Source organism: Cyprinodon tularosa, unplaced genomic scaffold (genome assembly GCF_016077235.1).
Source record: "Cyprinodon tularosa strain WSP-4 unplaced genomic scaffold, ASM1607723v1 ctg1007, whole genome shotgun sequence".
NCBI classification, from domain to species: domain Eukaryota; kingdom Metazoa; phylum Chordata; class Actinopteri; order Cyprinodontiformes; family Cyprinodontidae; genus Cyprinodon; species Cyprinodon tularosa.
In genome coordinates this window covers 91,428-111,380 of record NW_024037791.1, presented here as the reverse complement: position 1 = coordinate 111,380, position 19,953 = coordinate 91,428, and the positions used below count along the sequence as shown (strand labels likewise).

Sequence of the window (19,953 nt, the reverse complement as noted above, 5' to 3'; positions counted from 1 at the left end):
AAATGACTCAAGCATCACCTCTTTTTTTCCTGACAAACAGATTTAACCATCAAACCACTTATTTCTTTTGAAGGAGGCGTTCTTGTCACTGCCACCCATCAGTTTCCGCTTGTACTGCTCGACCAAGGAATCAAAACGGTCGCCATCCCTCCTCTTGAACTGTTTCGTGCCGGTCTTTAACTTCAAAAAACAAAAACAGCAAAGCAATGCAACTTTGAGTGACACAGAACACACACAAAAAAAAATGTCTAACAGTTGACATATATCTTTGTACATAAATGCTTCAATAACTTTTAAATATTCGTGTCTAAGAAGCTAAGATGAACTAAACAAGTATGAGTTAGGATATGTTATGTAAACTTTATCATCCCAGTAGCAGTGCTGGAAAAGGTGTTTACCTCCTTAAACATTTTTATAATACATATTTTTTCACACCAAAATATATTTTTGGATAAAGATGAAGTGAATAACTACAAAAAAGGATTTTTTTAAGGCAATAAAGCTTTGCAAAACAATTTAGGTAAGAAACTGCCCACAAACTCGTAACTTGTGTTCTGAAATGTTTTAGTTTTTCAACATGATATAAAATATATAGATTTCAGCAATCAGATTGGACCATTTAATTATAAATTATGCAATACTGGATTTCATGAGCTTTGGTACCACAAGTTTAAAGAGTAAGTGATGCATGATAACCTTTGTGAAATGTGCAAGTTTATCAGCGTTCACCATATCAACCATCTGTGAAGCAAAACCCAACAAGCTAAATGACTGTTGTGACTTACAACTAAAAATGATGAAGCGAGATGGTCAGTTTCATTTGGTTGAACTTTAGTGAAGAACGGTGAAGGAAAAAAATAACATACAACGTGCGCCAGTCGGCTCAACAATACAAACTTTTTTTTTCTCTTCCTGCTCCTAGAGCATCTTGGGTAATAGAGTCCACCTCAATGCAACTACAAATAAATGCAGTGCCAAATTTAGCCACAGTTAACACACAAACTGTGTTATCAACATTAATGTTAACTTATATTTTTAACTCAATAACTTATCATTCATATGTTATGAAATAATAAGTCCTCAATAATGACGAACAGCATCTTTACACATAAAGCAAATAAAAAAATTTAAAAAACAGAAGAGAGGAAAATAGTGATTATGAGTAAGAACAGCAGTTATTTTAAGAGAACTGGAGAAATAGAATGGGATCAAATAAATTGAATCATTGAGTTTAAATTATAATGTTTTTAGTTACTTTATAGTTACAACAGGATATAAGAATGGCTTCAGTCAGATCCAAGGGCGTAGGAATATGTTTACTATTGGGGGGGACACATGTCGGAAATCTGAGATTCGTATTCAACAGAAACATATCTTAAGTATGCTACTTAAAAAAAAGGCTATTTAATCTTTTACTTTATTCCTTTATAAATGTGTCTTGCAAAAATAATGCATTTAAAATTTACATAATGCATTTGTTCATAAGATGTGAGCATATCACCAAACAAAATGACTGGAGTCTTTTATTAAGCAAAGGGAGATGTCTTTCAAGGGCTTCAACCCTTAGCATATTTAGTGTCTGCATCACACTAGAAAATCAAATATTTCAGTTTGATTAAAAACAATTCACTAAGCCACACATGTGCAAAGTTTGATATGTTTTATTTTGTCAAACTTGCAATAATGGTCAAAAATGAATTTATATAGGTTGACTGACAGAGGGAGCTGACGGTGTGTTGAAGAATTATGGACAGGGCGCTTTGAAGCATCTGGTTCAAAAACGCATTCTAAACCTTTGGTAGAAATCCATCCATCCTTCCATTTTCTGTACACCCTGTCCATTAGTGGGGTCGGGAGGTGCTGGTGCGGGATACACCCTAGACAGGTCGCCAGTCTGTCAAGACCTTTGGTAGAAATGGCGCCTTTAATTCCAGTTTGCAGTACAGAACAGAGAAAACTACAGAGTTTTCAATGTTGTGTTAATCTGTTTATCGTCTAAAAAGAGGAGCCAGCAGTTTATTTGAGGAAATAAAGGTGCAGAAGTTAATTAGTTGGTTAATTAGTGGTTGTGCAGTGGACTGCTGCACAACCAATGCGACCGCCGCTGCTAAGAATTAAAATTAATTCTCCCTGTGGTTTTAACTAACGATCAGGAGCGCGGCAGGTATAACATCTGTCAATTTCGGCGAATCAAAACTACGCAAAAAATAAAAAAAATCCTCGTTAAACGCACGCCCAGATCGGGCTAATTTCAACACAAGTTGTGTTAGGTGACTGTAACTCACACTGACGTTTCTCTTTTAAAAAAAATCTGAGTAAGTCCTACTGCTGTTTCAGCCTTTTAGTTGGTGGTGGCATTGTACTGAAATGAGATATATAAAAAAAAAAAAAACATTTTGGCTAGCGTAGCAAACGTCTAGAGAAAGTTAGCAGTTAAATATTGGATGAGTGATCATCCCAAGACTACGGAAGAGGATTAGGGCCACTGAAAAAAAAAAAAAAGTTAAGTGATTTTTAAATTTCATTTCAGTTTAATACGGGAAAAAGGTCAGAATTCTGACTTTTTTTTCTCAGAATTCTGACTTTAATCTCAGAATTTTGGATCTTAATGTAGATGGTCACCATGAAGGAAGAGATGTGGAGCATTCAGCTTCACTGACAAAGATGTGAGTTGTTTGAGGTGGCCAGTGCCACATTGGTGGAAAATGACGGAATTAGGCAACTTTTTACGTGCCCGTGGGGTAGTGTTAATTTCGTTAACGAAAACTAAACGAAAATATTTTCGTCAACGCACATTTTTCACCAAACGAAAACTAGACGAGACGAGACGAAAATCCCCACTAATAAACAATAACTGGGAGTAAATCAGAAATCATTTTCGTGGACTAATAAAGACGAGACGAAAATGCAGTTCGGTAAATAAAGACTGGACTAAAATCTATGGACATTTTAGTTCACGAACAAAGACGAGACGAAAATTATATATTATTATTTTCTGTTTTTTTTTTTTCAAATCCTGTCTCGTCTCCTCCTCCTCCTCCTCCTCGTCAGCTCCCACACACCCACTTTCAAACCCGGAGCGGGCACAGAGTAGCCTACTCCGGGACTCGGGAGAAAGAGGAGACGTGCTATATGGACACATTTTCGCTTTTAAGTGGAGAACAAAACCAAATGCTTGATTTTAGTGGAAGGGAAGGAATATGGCCACATGATGGCTGTAAAAAACACAACAAACCTGAAGAGACACGTCGCAGTTCACCACAAAGACATTACGGTAAGTTACCAGAAAGATTGGTGGTGATTGTTTATAATGTAACATTAAATCAACGGCTATAATATCCCAATGATAAACTAACTGATGTTGGCTAACTTTCATAGCATTTAGTATCCAGGCTGGCTACGTTACGTTAGCTTGTTAGCACGTAGCAACCGTAGCCACTTGTTGATAGAATTGTATGTAAAGTTAAATTTATGCTAACTTAGATATGTTATACTGGCCGGGCAACTATAGTTTCTGTTAAATTGCAAGTTTGATTAAAGCAGACAGACGTTTTAGGTAATCTAGGAGCAGCAAGTGAACTATAGTTAACAGAAAACACCTCGGCAGCTACACATGTATGCTAAATGCTAAAAGGAACTGACACTATTTATCAGGATAAGACAAAATAAAAATAATATGCCACACATAATTCAGAGCAACTTTAACCTAGATTTTCATATACAAATAGTCATTGCTAGGGGAACCACTGCAGGGGTGTCTTTATTTGGTGACATAAAATGCTGCTCTTTTTATCTGCACATTACTATTACAAGGACATTTGAATTGAATTGGCATCAATATGTGCAATCAATATATGCAACCAAAATGCATGCACACCTAAAAATGTCTGCAATTTATTCCTGCATTAAATGATAGTTAGGTTGTTTGTATGAGTTTGAAATGGATGGTCAAATGTAGTTTTTATAGAGACTTAGTTTTTGTTAAGGAAAAAAAGAGACCTATATGCTACTTATACACTTGGAATTCGTGTTATGCTGTGCATCTATCCTAACATTGTATTAATTTCTGTTCCAGATTGAAGATACACCACCACCACCAACAACAACAACCTACCAGCCACCCAGAAACAATGACAGGCCAGCTAAAGCTGGAAGGAAAGCACTTTTGTTGTATCAGTTGGAGTTTTTTATTTAATTTTTTTTTTAACAACATTGACCTCAAATCTATTTATTTTATTATTCAATGTGAACTAGCTTTAAACAGCCAGCACTTGTGTAAAGTTCATAAGACACTTTATTTTATTTATTTGTTTCCTTTGCCAGGTGTGTTTTATTTGTTTTAATGCAAGCATTTGTGTTTGTGTTCAAAATAAATATGCAAATATTGTCAGAACATCTTCCATGTCTGCATGTGTTCCTTAAAATTGTGTTTTTTATTAAAAAGATGAGAGAAAATGTTGAAATAATTTTAGGAAATCTTAAACGTTATCTGCTGACAAAAAAGTAAAAGGTTAAAATTATATCCTGACTAAAACTAGACTAAAATGTTGACAGTTTTTGGTGACTAAAACTAAACTAATAAAATTATGTTTTCTTGGACTAAAATAAAGACTAAAATGCTCTGACTTAAGTCGACTAAAACTAGACTAAATAAAAATGCGATGATGTCGACTAAATGTGATAAAAACTAACAAGCGATGCTGAAACCGGACTAAGACTAAAACTAAATTTAAAAATGGCTGCTAAAATTAACACTACCGTGGGGTCCCCTCATTAATGGAGGAGCAGAAGAGAGCTAGTCTCTAAAACAGACATGGCTATGGCTGGATGCTAACATGTTTGTTTTTAAACATACTTTTGTTATATTACATTTGTGTTGTGTTTTCCAAATAATGTAGAAAATGGATGGTGGGTTTATAATGTTTACCTTTTATGAGCAGGACAGGAAGCAGAGAAGTGTAGCATTACCTCCAACTAGTTAAACTCATAATTATGAAGTTATTCAACAAATTCCTCAAGTAAAAAAGTGCAACTTTTATTTTTTATTTCTTTTTGTTGTTTTTTTTACCAGATTTGTTGATTAATTTCAAAATTATGTATTCCTTCCAAATTTCCAAATCTGAAGAATTTTTTAAACCAATATCTACATTATTTAACATTTAGTTTATGTTTTAGCAGTACTTCCTGTTATATTTCTTTATACGTATATTTTACATTTTCTTGCACAGCAAGCTCAGCAGATTTGAAATTGTGTGCTTGTGTAAACACTAGTCAATCTTTACTCTAAACATATATTCTGGTTATTTTTTAGTTAGACCTACTTGTTTTTATGTATCTGTATAAGTACCCCCCGAAAAAAAATAAAAACAATGTAAATTGATTAGAAATATTAATCATCTGTCAGATTTCTGAGAAAAAAGTCAGAATTCTGAGATTAAAGTCAGAATTCTGAGAAAAAAGTCAGAAGAAAAAAGTCAGAATTCTGAGAAAAGTCAGAATTCTGACTTTTTTCCCCATGTTAAACTAAAAAAAAAAATGTAAAAATCAGTTAACTTTTTTTTCCCAGTGGCCCTAATCCTCTTCCGTACAAGACTAAGATGACTAAACCAAAAAGATTCAGTTTCTATATATGAAAGTGAACTAAAAACAAAACGTTATAAATAGGCAATATTCATAGCAGCATCCCGACAGACTATTTTACCTCTTTCACAAGTTTCTGATTTCTGTGTCGCCGTTTCCCTCCCTGCTGACTGAGTGCTCAAACACTCAGCAGTTCAGAGAGGGGAGGGGGAGTACAGTGACGTAACGCTATGCTGCGCCTTCAAAATAAAAGCACGCTAGTCAAAAAAATGTCAAAATCTAATATTTTGCGGTACAATTTTTGGGGGGGACATATCCACCTGGCTTTTATATTGGGGGGGACATGTCCCCCCCGTCCCCCCCGCTTCCTACGCCGCTGGTCAGATCAGATTATGGACCAGCATGAATCCCTCACTTAAACAGAATATAAGTTTAATCCCATTGATTGATAACTTGAATTTCAAGTTTAACTTTTTTAATTTGTTGAAAAAGTGAACAGCGAACAAATTGCACTAAATCGGAAGTGAGAAGATGGGCTCTGCACGAAAATCTAAAGAACTGAGAGTCTTTGTTTCTCATTCCATAACCATAAACAAATTCTGTTAATATACCGGCTCAGAATGCACAGGAAATATGCAAACACAAATCAAATGTACAATGGAAAAAAAGACATCTAAATAGGTATTTTTTTTTTTCCAAATAAGTGCATTTTTTCTTGGATTGAGGAGGTAAGTGAGACACTTTGCCAATGGAACAAGACAATTTAAATAAGACAATGAAATTGTTTTATATAATAAAACAATTACATTGTCTTCTTTCAAGTGCACATGATCTAACTATCTTATTCTAAGAGTAAAAATACTAATTCCATTGGCAAATAATCTTATTTGCCTATTCAAATTAAGGGTAAATACAATTTAAGCCATTTTTACTTATTTCTAGAATATTCTTGCAGTGTATAGAAAGCATACAAAAGCCTTCTTAGAGTAGGAGAGTACCCTCAGAGGACATCATAAGGCATTCAATATCAAACATCCTGAAGCAAAATGTAAAATATATGAACACCCTTGGAAGGAAAACATGTAGGCCTACATGGAAAAGCTGGATGTAGTTTCTAAATCCAGTGCTGAAACAGTAATGGGCAGGTGGTTTGATCGTCTTTGCTCTGTTGAGCCCAATTATTTTCCTGTTTCCTTTTGTGCAGCCACTTAAAGGGTAATACACCAGGAGTAATAGTGGTCTTAGTACCGCACATCGGTTCTTTTATGGTACAGACTAGGGTTGTCAAAAGTATCGAGACTCAAAAAAGTATCGATACCAAAATGTTGTATCCGGATACAATACTCGTTTTTAAAAGTATCGATACAGTGCTACAGTGCTTTGTTTCTTAACCAGTTTGGCTAGTGTCATTGTTATGTGTGCAAAGCATAGCCAAGGAAGGAACACTTAATTTTAATTTTATACGTTTTTTATAAAGCTTGCTTAATATTGTGCACAGCAAACAACCTCAAAATATTCTTTTTATTGTTTATTGTATTTATTTATTGTATTTTATTTATTAATGAAAATATTTCTGTAGAATTTTGGAGTCTTTGTTTTTATCCTTGTGGTATCGAAAATGGTATTGAGTATCGAGTATTTTCCTTAGTATCGGTATTGAGTTGAAAAGTTTAGTATCATGACAACCCTAGTACCGACCGAAATGCTTCGGTTCTACAGAGTATCGAAACATGCCTCGTCTTTCGGTACCAAGTTTCTGTGATTGGTGGCCGAAAAGTGGCTCTGACACGCGTTGGGCGGAGCTACTCTATCCTTTATTTGCCTTGCAGCTATATTTGCTGTGATCAGTGGGAAGAAAGTAGTTTTATTATGTTTTTAAGTGGCAAAATCCACCTGAAAACTTAATCAGTGCAGTCAGTTCATCCAGATTACCATCCTGCCTTCCAATATTATTTCTGTCAGAGCCGCTCAGACCCCCACATACCAGCGGCATCAATAGGAATCCCATTCAGAGGGCTTGTTGTCTCCTGAGAAAGCAGACATGGTAATTTTTCTAAAGAAAAACTGCTAAGTAAAAAGGTCCTCACAATGTAACAGTGAATATTAGACACTGACTTGTTCTTCTTCACTGAATTTTTTTTTTCTTATTTAAGAGGAAAAATGTAAATGGAAAAATCAGAGCTTAAAATAAAACTCAAGATTTGTACTTTATTATGTTGTGTAATTTTCTTTTTCTTCGAATTGATATTATAAAACTGGTATCGAAAAAAGTATTGTTCAGGAACCGGTATCGAAGTGAAGGTATCGGTATTGGTACCAGCACCGAAAATGTTTGAACAATACTCAGCCCTAGGTCTTACAGTTAGACTTTTGGTTTTTGTTTTATCCCCATTTATTCAGTAATAAAAATTAACTCACTGATTAACAATCTGATGAATATAAGGCTCTTTATTTTAAGAACAGTTATGTTCTTAAAATATAATTTAACATTACTATAACAGAATATATAAGAAGGAACTTGCTTTATATATATATATATAAAATTATTATTATTCAATTAATCTATTAAACTGTTAACTGCAACCCTGAAACTCCCACAAATCCACATTGAAGCCGTTGAGATGTGGCTTTACTGCTGTGCTTTGGATCACTGTCTTACTGCAGAACTAAAATTTGATTATTCTTAAAAGAGACCAAGTCATGCACTATGGCTTTATGCACCAGTAACTCACTCTGGTTGCATACAAAGGTTGCTGATCAAATTACAGCACCCTTAATTTATTTTACGTCTGTGCTTTGTTTTTGGTCCAATTGTCAGTAAACGCAAACATTGTAAGTATTTACCGTGAGAGAATCATCCAACCGGATGTGTGATGCATGCAATGAGTGAACAAAGAAGTAAAAGAGGTTAGCAATTCCTAGCAAAGGAGTGAGCAGACAGGAAAAGCTCAAGATCAAGAACAAAAAAATATTTGATGCCAAGTGATAACACATTGATGGCACTCAGAATGCAGTGTGAATGTTGGTGATCGCTGACGCAAGAGCTAAAGGTGCAGAAGCTACAAGGCTGAATAATGCTTGAAGTACTGCCAGCAGATGGCAGACAACTATGTTTGAGTCTGCTGATTGCCGCTGTGCAAAAAATTATTTTCAGGCTTTAAAAAAGGACAAAGTAAACACCATCATGCTTTTTTTAAGCATGAATAATTTAATTTGGCTGTTAGTTAAAGGCATAGAATGTGAAGGAGCACCTTTAAGGTTCTGTACTAATGGCTTTATAAACCTCTTCATGATTATCTGCTATAGAGCAAAATTCATTATCAATGCAATTATGGAAAGTTTTCAAAGAAAGCAAAACACGCCCACCCCATCACCATGTTTGACTGTCATCATCATGATCTCTTTCTGAACCGCTGTGGGGATTTTAGGTCCACTTTTGTCTCAAAAACTATTTTTTTACAGAAGTCTTGGAGATTACCAAGATATTTTCAGGTAAATGTAAGAGTTGTCTTTGTATCAGTCAAACATTGATTAAACTTGGTTTGGCTTGTGAACTTTAGCTCAGCTTCTAATATGTAGTTTAATCACAATTAATTCATGTTTTAATAAAAGGGGATATTGCTTTTTAAACCATCCTGGTTTAAAAAGCCATTGAATGATCATTGTCCTCTTTTGAAAATATTCTTGAAAATCTTAAAGTATTATAACGGATCATTTTAAACATTTAAATTTTACAAAAGACCAAAGATAGAAGTAATCTTTAGTGTCTAGGTTCATCTGCTGAGTTATGCTGCATTCAGACCACACCTGATTGAAGCAGCAAAAGCAGCTGGTTTACATGCAAAGTCAGTGGTTGACGCACATCGAGGTGCAAGAAAAAGGTCCTGCAGGGCATCGAGCAGCTGGACCAGTGCATCTTGCCACATCTGTGCAGCAGAAGCAGCACCTGCTTTTGAGCATCTGAGGCGCATGACGTGGAAAAATGTAACTGCTTTATGCACCACATCAACCAATCAGAGAAGTTGATCTGGGAGCTGGCAGGGAGACAAACACAGCGCTGCTAATGCAAATCGCTTTGATCACTCCTCTGAAACAGTTTATTAACATCTAAATTATTATTCTGGTGCCTCCGGTTTGGGCAGGATCATAATCTTGATGAACTGACTACACAGACGATGTTTGGAGGAGGACTTTCTCCCTTAAAAAAATATTAAAACTACTTTTTACCAGCTCATCACAGAAAATATAGCAAAGCTTCTCTCTGCCATTGAACACAGGAGCAGCACAAACAGATGCACCTGGACACACTTTACTGGTCTGACCTTAATGTGAACAAGCTTCAAAAAAAAAGCAGCAGGCACTTGCTGCCCCAAATACGTGCAGTGTTAATGTAGCATCACTAATAGTCAAAAGATCACAACTTAAACTTTCCATCTAAACAGATCCTTCCAAAACAGCACATGAGAACAACTGGGATAGTATTTCCAAACCTGTTTTCTGGTCTGAGTAGGCTTTTCAATTTGTCTTTGACGCCTGTTCCTTTTAGATCCAGGTTTTGCTTTCTTGGCAGGAGGTGCCTGTTGCTTCTCTTTGTCACGCATTCTGCAAAAGGACAAAAGCAGGATGATTTAAATATGCCAGCACAACAAATTCAAGGATATATCAAACAATAGCCTTCTATGTGTACAGTTTCATAGTAGATTAAAATGATAAAACGGTACCTTATCTTTGGTCCGCGATGGGAAGGTAAAGGTAGAACCTTCTTTCGTTTCTTTCCATTTTTTAAATCGACATGTTCAACCTCAGGCTGGGTCTGAAAGCCTGAAAAGTGTTGCTTCTGCCTTTCAGAGGACGCTATTAAAGAGGAAAAAGAAAATGAATAACAGCAGCAGAAGCACATTCTAATAGCGTCTTAATAGCTGTTCCATTCATTTTCTCTCAGCTTAAGTTTTACAAACGATAGAAAAAAAACCACAAACCCCTGTGAAACACTTGCTGACAATTAACTCCTATATTTAAGTTTTACTTTCAGTCCCAGGCTCTCTTATTTCCAGAGTTTTCAAAGTTAATATAACATAAAACAGATCTTACACCATGATTACTCATCTATCAAAAAAAAGCCAAAGATGGAGAAGTTGTCTATGTAAAAATTAAGAAAAAACCTGAAGCTAAAATATTACAGTTAAAATGGAAAGTAGCAGTCAGGTGATTCAAATAAAAAAATATTTGATTATAAGGTTATGTTGGAAAGGTGATTTAATTATTCTAATTCAAATAAGTTCTATTAGAACTTCAATTCAAATAGTCGGTCTACTTTTAACTTGTACCTTATCTTGTGATAAATCCAATGTGATTTTATTACTGACCCACACAACTTGTTAATGACTTCCTTAATTGAGCAGTTCCAACATCAGCGAGTGGGTTTTGATGCAATCAAACAATTTCTTTAGGCAGTTCATGTTCTTTGGTAAACAGGGAGGAAAAGATCCCCAATGACATGAGAGATGCAGTTATTGCAGCCCATCAGCATGGGAAGGGTTATTACACCATTTCTAAAACTATCAATATAGGTGGAGAACATTTAAGATAGTTGACACATTTACCAAAGCAAATCTCAGAGAATCTCAGAGAAATAGCAATTTGATTTGATTTACTGATCTCACAATAGAGAAATTTACCTCTGCATTTAACCCATCCCCCTTGGGGAGCAGTGGGCTGCCACTGTGCAGCACCTGGGGAGCAATCGGGGGTTAAGCGTCTTGGTCAGAGATCCAGAGTGGCAGTCTGTGGGAGTGGGTTTCAAACTGACAACCTCAGAATTCCAAGCCCTATGCCATAACCACTAGGCTGACACTCCCCTTAAGAACTCAATTTCAGTTACTACAGGAATCAGTAACTTGTAGCTGAAAACACTGAAGTATGGCATGTTTGGAAGGATTTCCACTAGGAAATATTTTCTCTATAAAATAAACTTTTAAGATATACATTTTTTTAGTGCAACTAATACTTTATTCTGCATCAATACCAAAATTTTATGGATATGTTTAATTTTTATATATATATATATATATATATATATATATATATATATATATATATATATATATATATATATATATAAAAATCTTGTAGCTATATTCTTTGTTAAGCAAAGACTATTTAAAAAAATCATTTGGAAAAAAGGGCCTAAACTAGAATAGAGTAAAATACTAAACTGTGAAAGGCCCTCTAACTGACTGAGGCCAATCTTTTTTTATATAACGAGGACTAGTCTGTTGGTGTCCATCTTTTATTGCATCATGCATGGGAAATGTCATTAAGTCAAAACATATTTTGTAACCCTAGAGTATAAGCACTTAATATATTGTTTTACCTTTCTCCTTTCCTGTTGGCAGTGATGAGGACTGTTCTTTATTTCCGCCCTTCTTTAGTCTTTTGGTGTCTGAACCCATCTGGGACATTTTTATCTCTTCTTTAACAGTTCGATTTTTTATTATTTCCTGGAAACATAAAAAGTATACACTTTGAGAAAATTATATTTAGGATTAAAATCCTGTTCAAGGATTCAAATTAACTGTCAGACAAAACATTACAATAAAACAAAAATATTACAAACTTTATTTCTTTGTTTTCGCATTTCTTTGAGTTTTAGCTTCCTGGAGTCCTCAAGAGAAAACTCAACTATAGGTCTCTGGAAAAAAAAAAAAAAGAGAGCAAATATTATTATGGACCCAGTTTTATAAAAGGCTTCTTTTTAACACCATTGTTATCACTAAACAGCACATTTGATCATATATTATAATTATACTTAGTTCGAGGTTTTTTTTAAAACACTATCAATCAGAAATGACTGTATGATAAATCGAAAAGTCTTAAAATACATTTTTATAATAATTTTAAATGACCATCTGTATGACAGGACACCGCTCCAAAACTATGAGATGCTCCTGGTTACGAAACGGAAGTATAAAAGTACTGAAAAACCAGATTAGATAGTATATTTAAAGCGTACCTTGTGAGGGCTAAAGATGTCAGGGTTGTTGTTAAGGTAACGCAGAGTGTCGAGAGCCTGCTCATGGTCCTGGAACTGGACGAAACCATAACCCAACGACTGACCCATCAACTGACCCTTCTCTGGCTTTTTGTCATACATGACCCGACACTAAAGGAAGAGGCAGGACACAAAACATTAAAAACACATGATCCAAAACAACATGAAAATGCTCTCTTGATTGCATATCACTAATTACATGGCTGTCCATCATCTATTAAAAAACAAAAAAAGAATAATTTGGGGGTTTATTTGTATGATAACTCAATCTTACCTCTGTAATCCGAACTCCTTTGACTCCTTTAAGACCTTGAAGGCACAGTGCTTTGAGCTTTTTGTTATCTACAGACTTTGGCAGGTTATGGACACACAGGCGGTTTTTTGAGACGAATACGTTTACGTCCCGGAGCTTTGCTCTCTTTATCTCTTCAAACTATAATGAAAGTCAACAAAAAACTTAGGAGCCAAAATTACCTAAGAGATAAATAAAGGCTGAATTGATCCTATATTGAAAACAATTCTCCAAAATAAAACATACTCACTCTGACTCTTTTGGCCATATCTGCCTCAGATACACCCTCTGCTGCTTTAGTTCCAGCACGGATCACTAAAGATAATATAGAAACATGCATGTGTCTTACTAAAATACCGCACTAATCAGTGGATTTCAGCTGGACCAGTCCTGATTAGTGACCAGCTGTAGAATTTAATGTTAGATATTTTTCAAACATAAAATGCATCACTTTTAAGCTTTACACTGTATTTTTTTTCTGTATGAAGGCTGCTACAGGCTGCAAGAGACCAAGATGGAGCAAGCCCATGCTGCAGCTAGAAAAACCTTTCCTTTATTCTTTTCCATTTTATAACCTTGGTAAAACAAAAATGCTTGATTTGGAAATGGTGGCAGCCTTTTAAAATGGGAAGGATTCATTTTCTGTAGGAAATGTAAATTGAGAATACTAGATGTACTACAGGTACCGACTGATAATATCAAAAGGCTAAAGCTGACAAATAATGTAAAGCTAATAATAATTTCCTCATTTTAACCCAAAAATGACAATGCTGATGTTATCATATCATCTATTTGGTTAAAAGTGATATCTATAAATGCAAAACTTTGCTCAGTAATTCTATAATTAAGAAGTTACAAGTTTAGTTAGGACAAAGACATAAAGAGACTGAAACACTCACATCCCTCTCTTGCCAGGTACAGGTTCCTGCTTCCTGTTTCTACTTTTTTCTTGTCGACTTTCAGCTTCATAGCGTCTTCTCTACTCACTGCAGCAACAACCATCAGCTTTCTACCATCGACACGGATTCCACCATTCTTCAAAAAATATGGCAACATCAATTTGCGTGCTAAAACTGCAGCAACAATCAAACTGAACACAGACATACAAGAAAAAAATAGTATTTTGTTTTACCTCCGTCTCATCTTTAGCTGCAGCTATGCAGCCGTCTGCAGCCTCTTTAGTCTTAAACTGAGCAAATGCAAGACCTGAAATAAAAACATAAACATTAGCCAACAACTCTTTTATAAACAAGAGAAGAAAGGCAATAAACCATTGACATTTTTTCTGACCTTTTGAATGCTGTGTGTCTGGATGAAGAACAATCTTTACATAGTTAAGCTCTCCAAACTGTAGAAGAGCTTCCTCGAGACCGTCTTCTTCAGTATCAAAGGACAAGTTCCTATAAGGCAGAATTTAAACATTAAAATATTATAACTTTATAAAGCAGTTTGGAGACATACAGCTGAAACCAGATATGTACCAAAACTGTCAAAAAGCTACATTTGTACATTTAGTCAGACTAAACCTTCCTGCTTTAGAAAAAAAAAAATTCATGTTTGTTAAATGCAAAATAATGAAATGCTACATTTCTCTTATTGTTTAGCTTATACCAATACTGTTATGCCTTTAACTAAAGAAAGTCAAAATAGTGACGAATCGTCTAGAGCTCAGCAGTTATATGCATATGCAATATAATCCCAAGATGACAAAATATTCAAACTGCAGAGTCTACATCTAAGAAGATAGCAACCACCTCACTCCAGCCCTCTAGGAGGCAATAATATGCTTAAAAGTGGGTTTACTGCCATAAAGAAGGGGGGGGAGAGGTGCAACTAGCAAGCAGCTCTATGCATACCAACAAAATAGCATTTTTCCCGTATATGTGCGAATCTGGTTTTAGCAATAGCCCATGTGTGAAGATTCCCAGTGAACAAAGGATGGGTGTCAATACAAAAAAGTTAAGAGTTCGGCAAAAGAAGAAAATCGAGCCCACCTGATGAAAACGGTTCGTCCCTCTTTCACATCTGAAGATAGATTTTTCCTTGGCTTTTTTTTCCGAGCTAAAGAACAAAAAAGTTGCTTGAAAATGTTAATATATATAATTTTAACCAAACACTTAACTAAAAAAGGGTAAACGAAGAAATCTGGAATAACTCGAGACCTGATGAGATTTCTTCTTCTCTTTCATCCTCACTCTCATTATCATCATCTGTATCATAGTCATCTTCTTCCTTCATCTCATCCTGCTCATTATCATCTTCAGTTTCTTCATCAATGTCATCTTCATCATCATCGTCATCATCCTCATCCGATTCCAAGTTTTCCACATCGCTTGACTGAAGATCTTCCACAGGCTGTGCAGCTGCCTTTAACCCTCTGTAAAGGTATTTACAGCATCAGCAATGTTGCACTTATCAATATTAGAATGATTCTGGAAAAGTTTAAGTATTAGAATCTCACTTTTTCTTCTCCGTAGTTTCTTGTTTTTTCCCTTGTTTTTTTTCCTCCTCAGAATTACTTCCTGTTTTTGGGTCTGTCTCTTCTGCAGCTTTACTGCCTAAAAGTAAAAAAAACACCATTAGGACTAGGGGGTAACTTTAAATATTATAGGATAAATCAATAATAATAATCCCAGTTTTTCTGAATATTTGTTAGTGAAGATTTATTAAGATTAAAGAAAAACTGGAAAATTTTCAATAAAAATTGACTTTTGCACACCTGCTGCTCCTCCCATCCTCTGCTCTTGACAGCATTGGATGGGAGGAAACAGCAGAGAAGATTTGCAACAATGGTTGGAAGAAATCAGTTTTCTCTGTTTTGTCCAGACTTGTTAAGAAAAATGAGGTAAAAAGCAGCAAATTAAGAGATGACACCAAACTGAGGTTGTTAGATTTTAAAATAGATTTTAAAAAAACATTCTGCTCTAGATTTTAGGCCATGGACATCATTAAAGTGATCTGATTTTTCCTTTTCTCAAGGTTCTTTATTCGACTGAATCTTTAGTTAATGCCTGTAAAGTTTTTTTTTTAAACAAAAATGTTTAAGCTAGTCAAAAAAAGAAAACAACCATGGATCTATTTTTGTTTGTCTCCCCCACATTACATTGCTGTACGTTGAATTTTTTCAAAATTGTAAGGAAAATAGACACAGGACATACAGCACTGGTGAATAATAAACATTTAAATGTCACAGGAGCCTAAATGTTATCCTTCCAGAATAGCTGTTTGTTTGAAAATCCTTTGCAAATCTCCTTAACATGCCTGCTTTATGTTTAAAAAATATCAAATGATGCATCTAAATCAACATAAAATTAGGCAGAACCTTTTTGCCTTGCAGCAAGAAGGTTATGGGTTTAATTCCCAGCCTAGGGTCTTTCTACATAGTGTTTGGATGTTCTCCCCATGCATACATGGTTTCTCTCTCTCTGTAGTCTGGTGTGTGAGTATGCATGGGTGTATGATTCTGTTTTGCCATGCGACAGATCGGCAACCTGTCCAAGGTGGACCGTGCCTCTTGCACATAGACTGCCAGAGATCGACATCGGCCCAGATGGAACAGGCAAGAGAAAGTGGATGGATTATTATTAAAGGCTCAACAAGGGTTCCAGTTTCTGACTAACAAACACTTGCAGGTAATTAGCACTCTTAAACAGCTACATAAAAAAGAATTTAAAGTGGTGAAATATGTCTTCACTTATGCATCTCCTATCGAAGTAGTTAAGAGTATTTTTTCAGTATAGAAAGCTTGGAAAAAGAAAATCAGTGAATTATAGAGGTAGGTCTTTCTCACAATGCCATGCCACTGCAGTAATGGTTGCTATGATCGTTTCCTGAAAACACAAGCATGCGTTTACCTGAACTTAAAGACTGCTGTGCAGCGATATACTTTTCTTTTGGCACAGCCCAGTCAACCGCTACTTGGCGTCCTGTGAAGATAAAAAAAAAATAAATAAATAAATAAAAATAAAAATTGCATCATTGATAAGAACATGACACAAACTGAAAAACATCAAACCGGAAATTCTGTCTTGCATTTTTCACCTTTTATCTCTTTCAGGTTCATAGCCTGGAGTGCCTTCGTGGCTCCAGACATATTTTTAAACTGGACAAATGCAAATCCTCGCATCTTTCCATCTTTAAATTAGAAAGAAAGAAAAGAAATCCATAAATACCCAAGTTTATACATTCGACAAAGCTTCTGTTTGCATTGAGAACAAAGACAGTACCTGGTTTGAGGGCTATATTGGCCTCTACAACGGTGCCAAACTTTTCAAATACTTCTTTTAAGTCATCTTCTGTGCACTAAAACATAAGTCAGGTTCAAACAGGATTAAGGAGACAAAAATCTATGGACGTCACAAAACATGCATGGGGTACATTAGCACCATACTCAAATAAAATACACAATTGACTTTTTTTTTTTTTTTTATAAACAGCAAATGCAGACAATACCTGTAAGGCAATTCAACAAATCAAAATCTTTAAAACTGGTTAAGTATAGATTAGAATTAATATTATAATATGAACACATCACAACAGGAAAGAGAAATCTATTGCTTTTAAAGAGCAGTACCGGTATATATTTTAAAGCCTAAATACACTTGACATTGCTTTCCAAGACATGACAAGTAATTATTACCTTTTTTTTTGTAGCACCATTTAATCTATGCGTACATTGAAAATAAAATGCATCTTAATCAATATTCATATTACGGTATTTATTTCCGATAACTTCAAACAAACTCAATAAGTGTTTATGAGATTTAAATCAAGTTAAATTATTTGTATTTTCACTCATCTTGAATAACTGTTGCAGGTTGTTTTTTTTCTCTCCAAATATTGTTATTTTCTCTCAATGAACAGATACACCTGGATTTTATGTAACGAATTTTAAAATGATCCTCCTCAGTCACACATTACTTAGATCATAGAAATCCATTTCTGTTAACGATACAGTATGTTAAAGCTGTGTTACTAATGTAAAGTACATTAATCTGAATTTATTTTTAACCTTCCTTTAAACTACATGTGTCTGATACTGTTGTAATACCTCAATTGGGGGACAATAAAGGATATTTTTTTTATTCTATACCTTAAAACTCAAATTCCGTATGACAAGTCTAGCTTGTTTAGATATTTTTTGCTTGACATCTGTAGTTTCCTTCTTTTCCTGAGAGGGACATGGTTCCTCTTTCTCTGCAAAATCCAAAGATATGAGGTTAGACTTTGGAATAAAGTATTATTCGTGTGCATTTTTCTTTGTTTTTCTACAAACCTGGTGTCTTTTTCTCTCTCATTTTCTTTTTAGCCACTGAAAGAGAGAGTTTTTTCCCGTCGTATTCTTTTACTTCCTTCAAGGCACGATGTGCATCTTCTTCCATAGAATAAGTGACGAAGCCAAAGCCCCGACATTTCTCTGTTCCTGGTTTATGGAGGTGGAAAAATTGGACAATTAATGGAATTTATATATACGGTATGTTGAAGACAGTATAATTTGATACAAGTAGAATTCAGTGGCACCTTTTTCTCTGACAACGAAGCATTGTTTCACTGGACCAACTTCGGAGAATATTTCCTCAAGTCGTTCATTTGTTGCCGTTTCAGGCAAAGAAGCCACGAATATGGTCATAGCAGGCATGGCTCTTTGCTACCAGCTAAACGCTAAGCTTTAGCGCTATAAAAAATATACAAAAAAACTCACAAGCCGATATCTAGTCTGTTATTAACCAGGAACTGAACTTAACCGTCCAACTACTAGTTTTGACACAACAAAGCCTCACCAATAATTGGCACAAAAATGATTCGCTAAATCCCGACTAGGTCGCATGTTTACATGTGGAGGCAGCCATCTTTGAAACGAAAGGGCTTCCCCTCGTTCTTTTAAAACTGAACTTTGCTGCCACCTGCGGCCTGGAGGTTTAAATCCCAAACTTTTTATCTTATCCTTTTCCCTTTTTTTTTTACCTTTTCAAGATCTGTTCCACAGCTAGAAGCTACTGAGTCAGTAATTTAAAAACAAAAGAGCAAACTAATAATAATATGTAATAAAAAGGAGCAAAAATAATTAAATTAAATAAATCAGTTATTGTTGTGCATTCATTAAAACCTTTATTTTTAGCCTTTTGGTAAATCCTTGAATGCAGTCTATATGTATATATTTTCATACACCAGTGAGTCTCTCTCTCTCTCTTATACACATATATAAGAGAGAGATGTGTATATATATATATATATATATATATATATATATATATATATATAGAGAGAGAGAGAGAGAGAGAGAGAGACTCACTGGTGTATGAAAATAATGTATAAATCAATTGAAATTGGGATTAAATGTCTATAAAACTTTTAAAAATGTTCAACATACAAGTCAATCACACAAATTTGAAGGTGGGGACATAAATAATCCTGAATTTCTGGACCAATCCATAAACATAAATAAACCTTTTTAATGTTGTAAATGCCAGGGTGGGGCGATATGACTACTGATTATTACACATCTAGCCAAAGCCAAGGAAACACTGAAACATTTTTAGTGAAATTAAGTTAATGTATATTTGTAAATTAAGTTACTGTATATTCGTAAGACTAAGATTTTATATCGTAAGACTAAGATTTTATAAGTAAAATGGATTTTATTCAACTCATTGTGTGAATGCTGTAGGCATTCACACTATTGAGATCCTGTTTCTCTTTATTCTTTATTGTGTGAATGCTGTAGGCATTCACACTATTGAGATCCTGTTTCTCTTTATTCTTTATTGTGTGAATGCTGTAGGCATTCACACTATTGAGATCCTGTTTCTCTTTATTGTGTGAATGCTGTAGGCATTCATTGTGTGAATGCTGTAGGCATTCACACTATTGAGATCCTGTTTCTCTTTATTCTTTATTGTGTGAATGCTGTAGGCATTCACACTATTGAGATCCTGTTTCTCTTTATTCTTTATTGTGTGAATGCTGTAGGCATTCACACTATTGAGATCCTGTTTCTCTTTATTCTTTATTATTATTATTATTATTATTG

At 34.9% G+C, this 19,953-nt stretch overlaps 1 protein-coding gene across 1 annotated transcript; it reads right to left on the bottom strand.

Moving 5' to 3' along the window:
• Positions 1-21: 21 nt before the first annotated feature.
• Positions 22-18,793, bottom strand: rbm28 (RNA binding motif protein 28). Its single transcript, XM_038276784.1, has 20 exons — positions 18,444-18,793; positions 18,199-18,345; positions 18,016-18,119; positions 17,150-17,225; positions 16,965-17,057; positions 16,778-16,849; positions 15,385-15,481; positions 15,086-15,300; positions 14,918-14,984; positions 14,214-14,323; positions 14,056-14,129; positions 13,823-13,958; positions 13,174-13,238; positions 12,906-13,064; positions 12,593-12,742; positions 12,197-12,271; positions 11,954-12,080; positions 10,302-10,434; positions 10,071-10,182; positions 22-180 (listed from the first exon to the last, which is right to left on the bottom strand). The coding sequence occupies exons 1-20, from the start codon at positions 18,559-18,561 to the stop codon at positions 43-45; spliced, it is 2,268 nt and encodes a 755-aa protein (XP_038132712.1). The 5' UTR covers positions 18,562-18,793; the 3' UTR covers positions 22-42.
• Between the last annotated feature and the right edge of the window lie 1,160 nt (positions 18,794-19,953).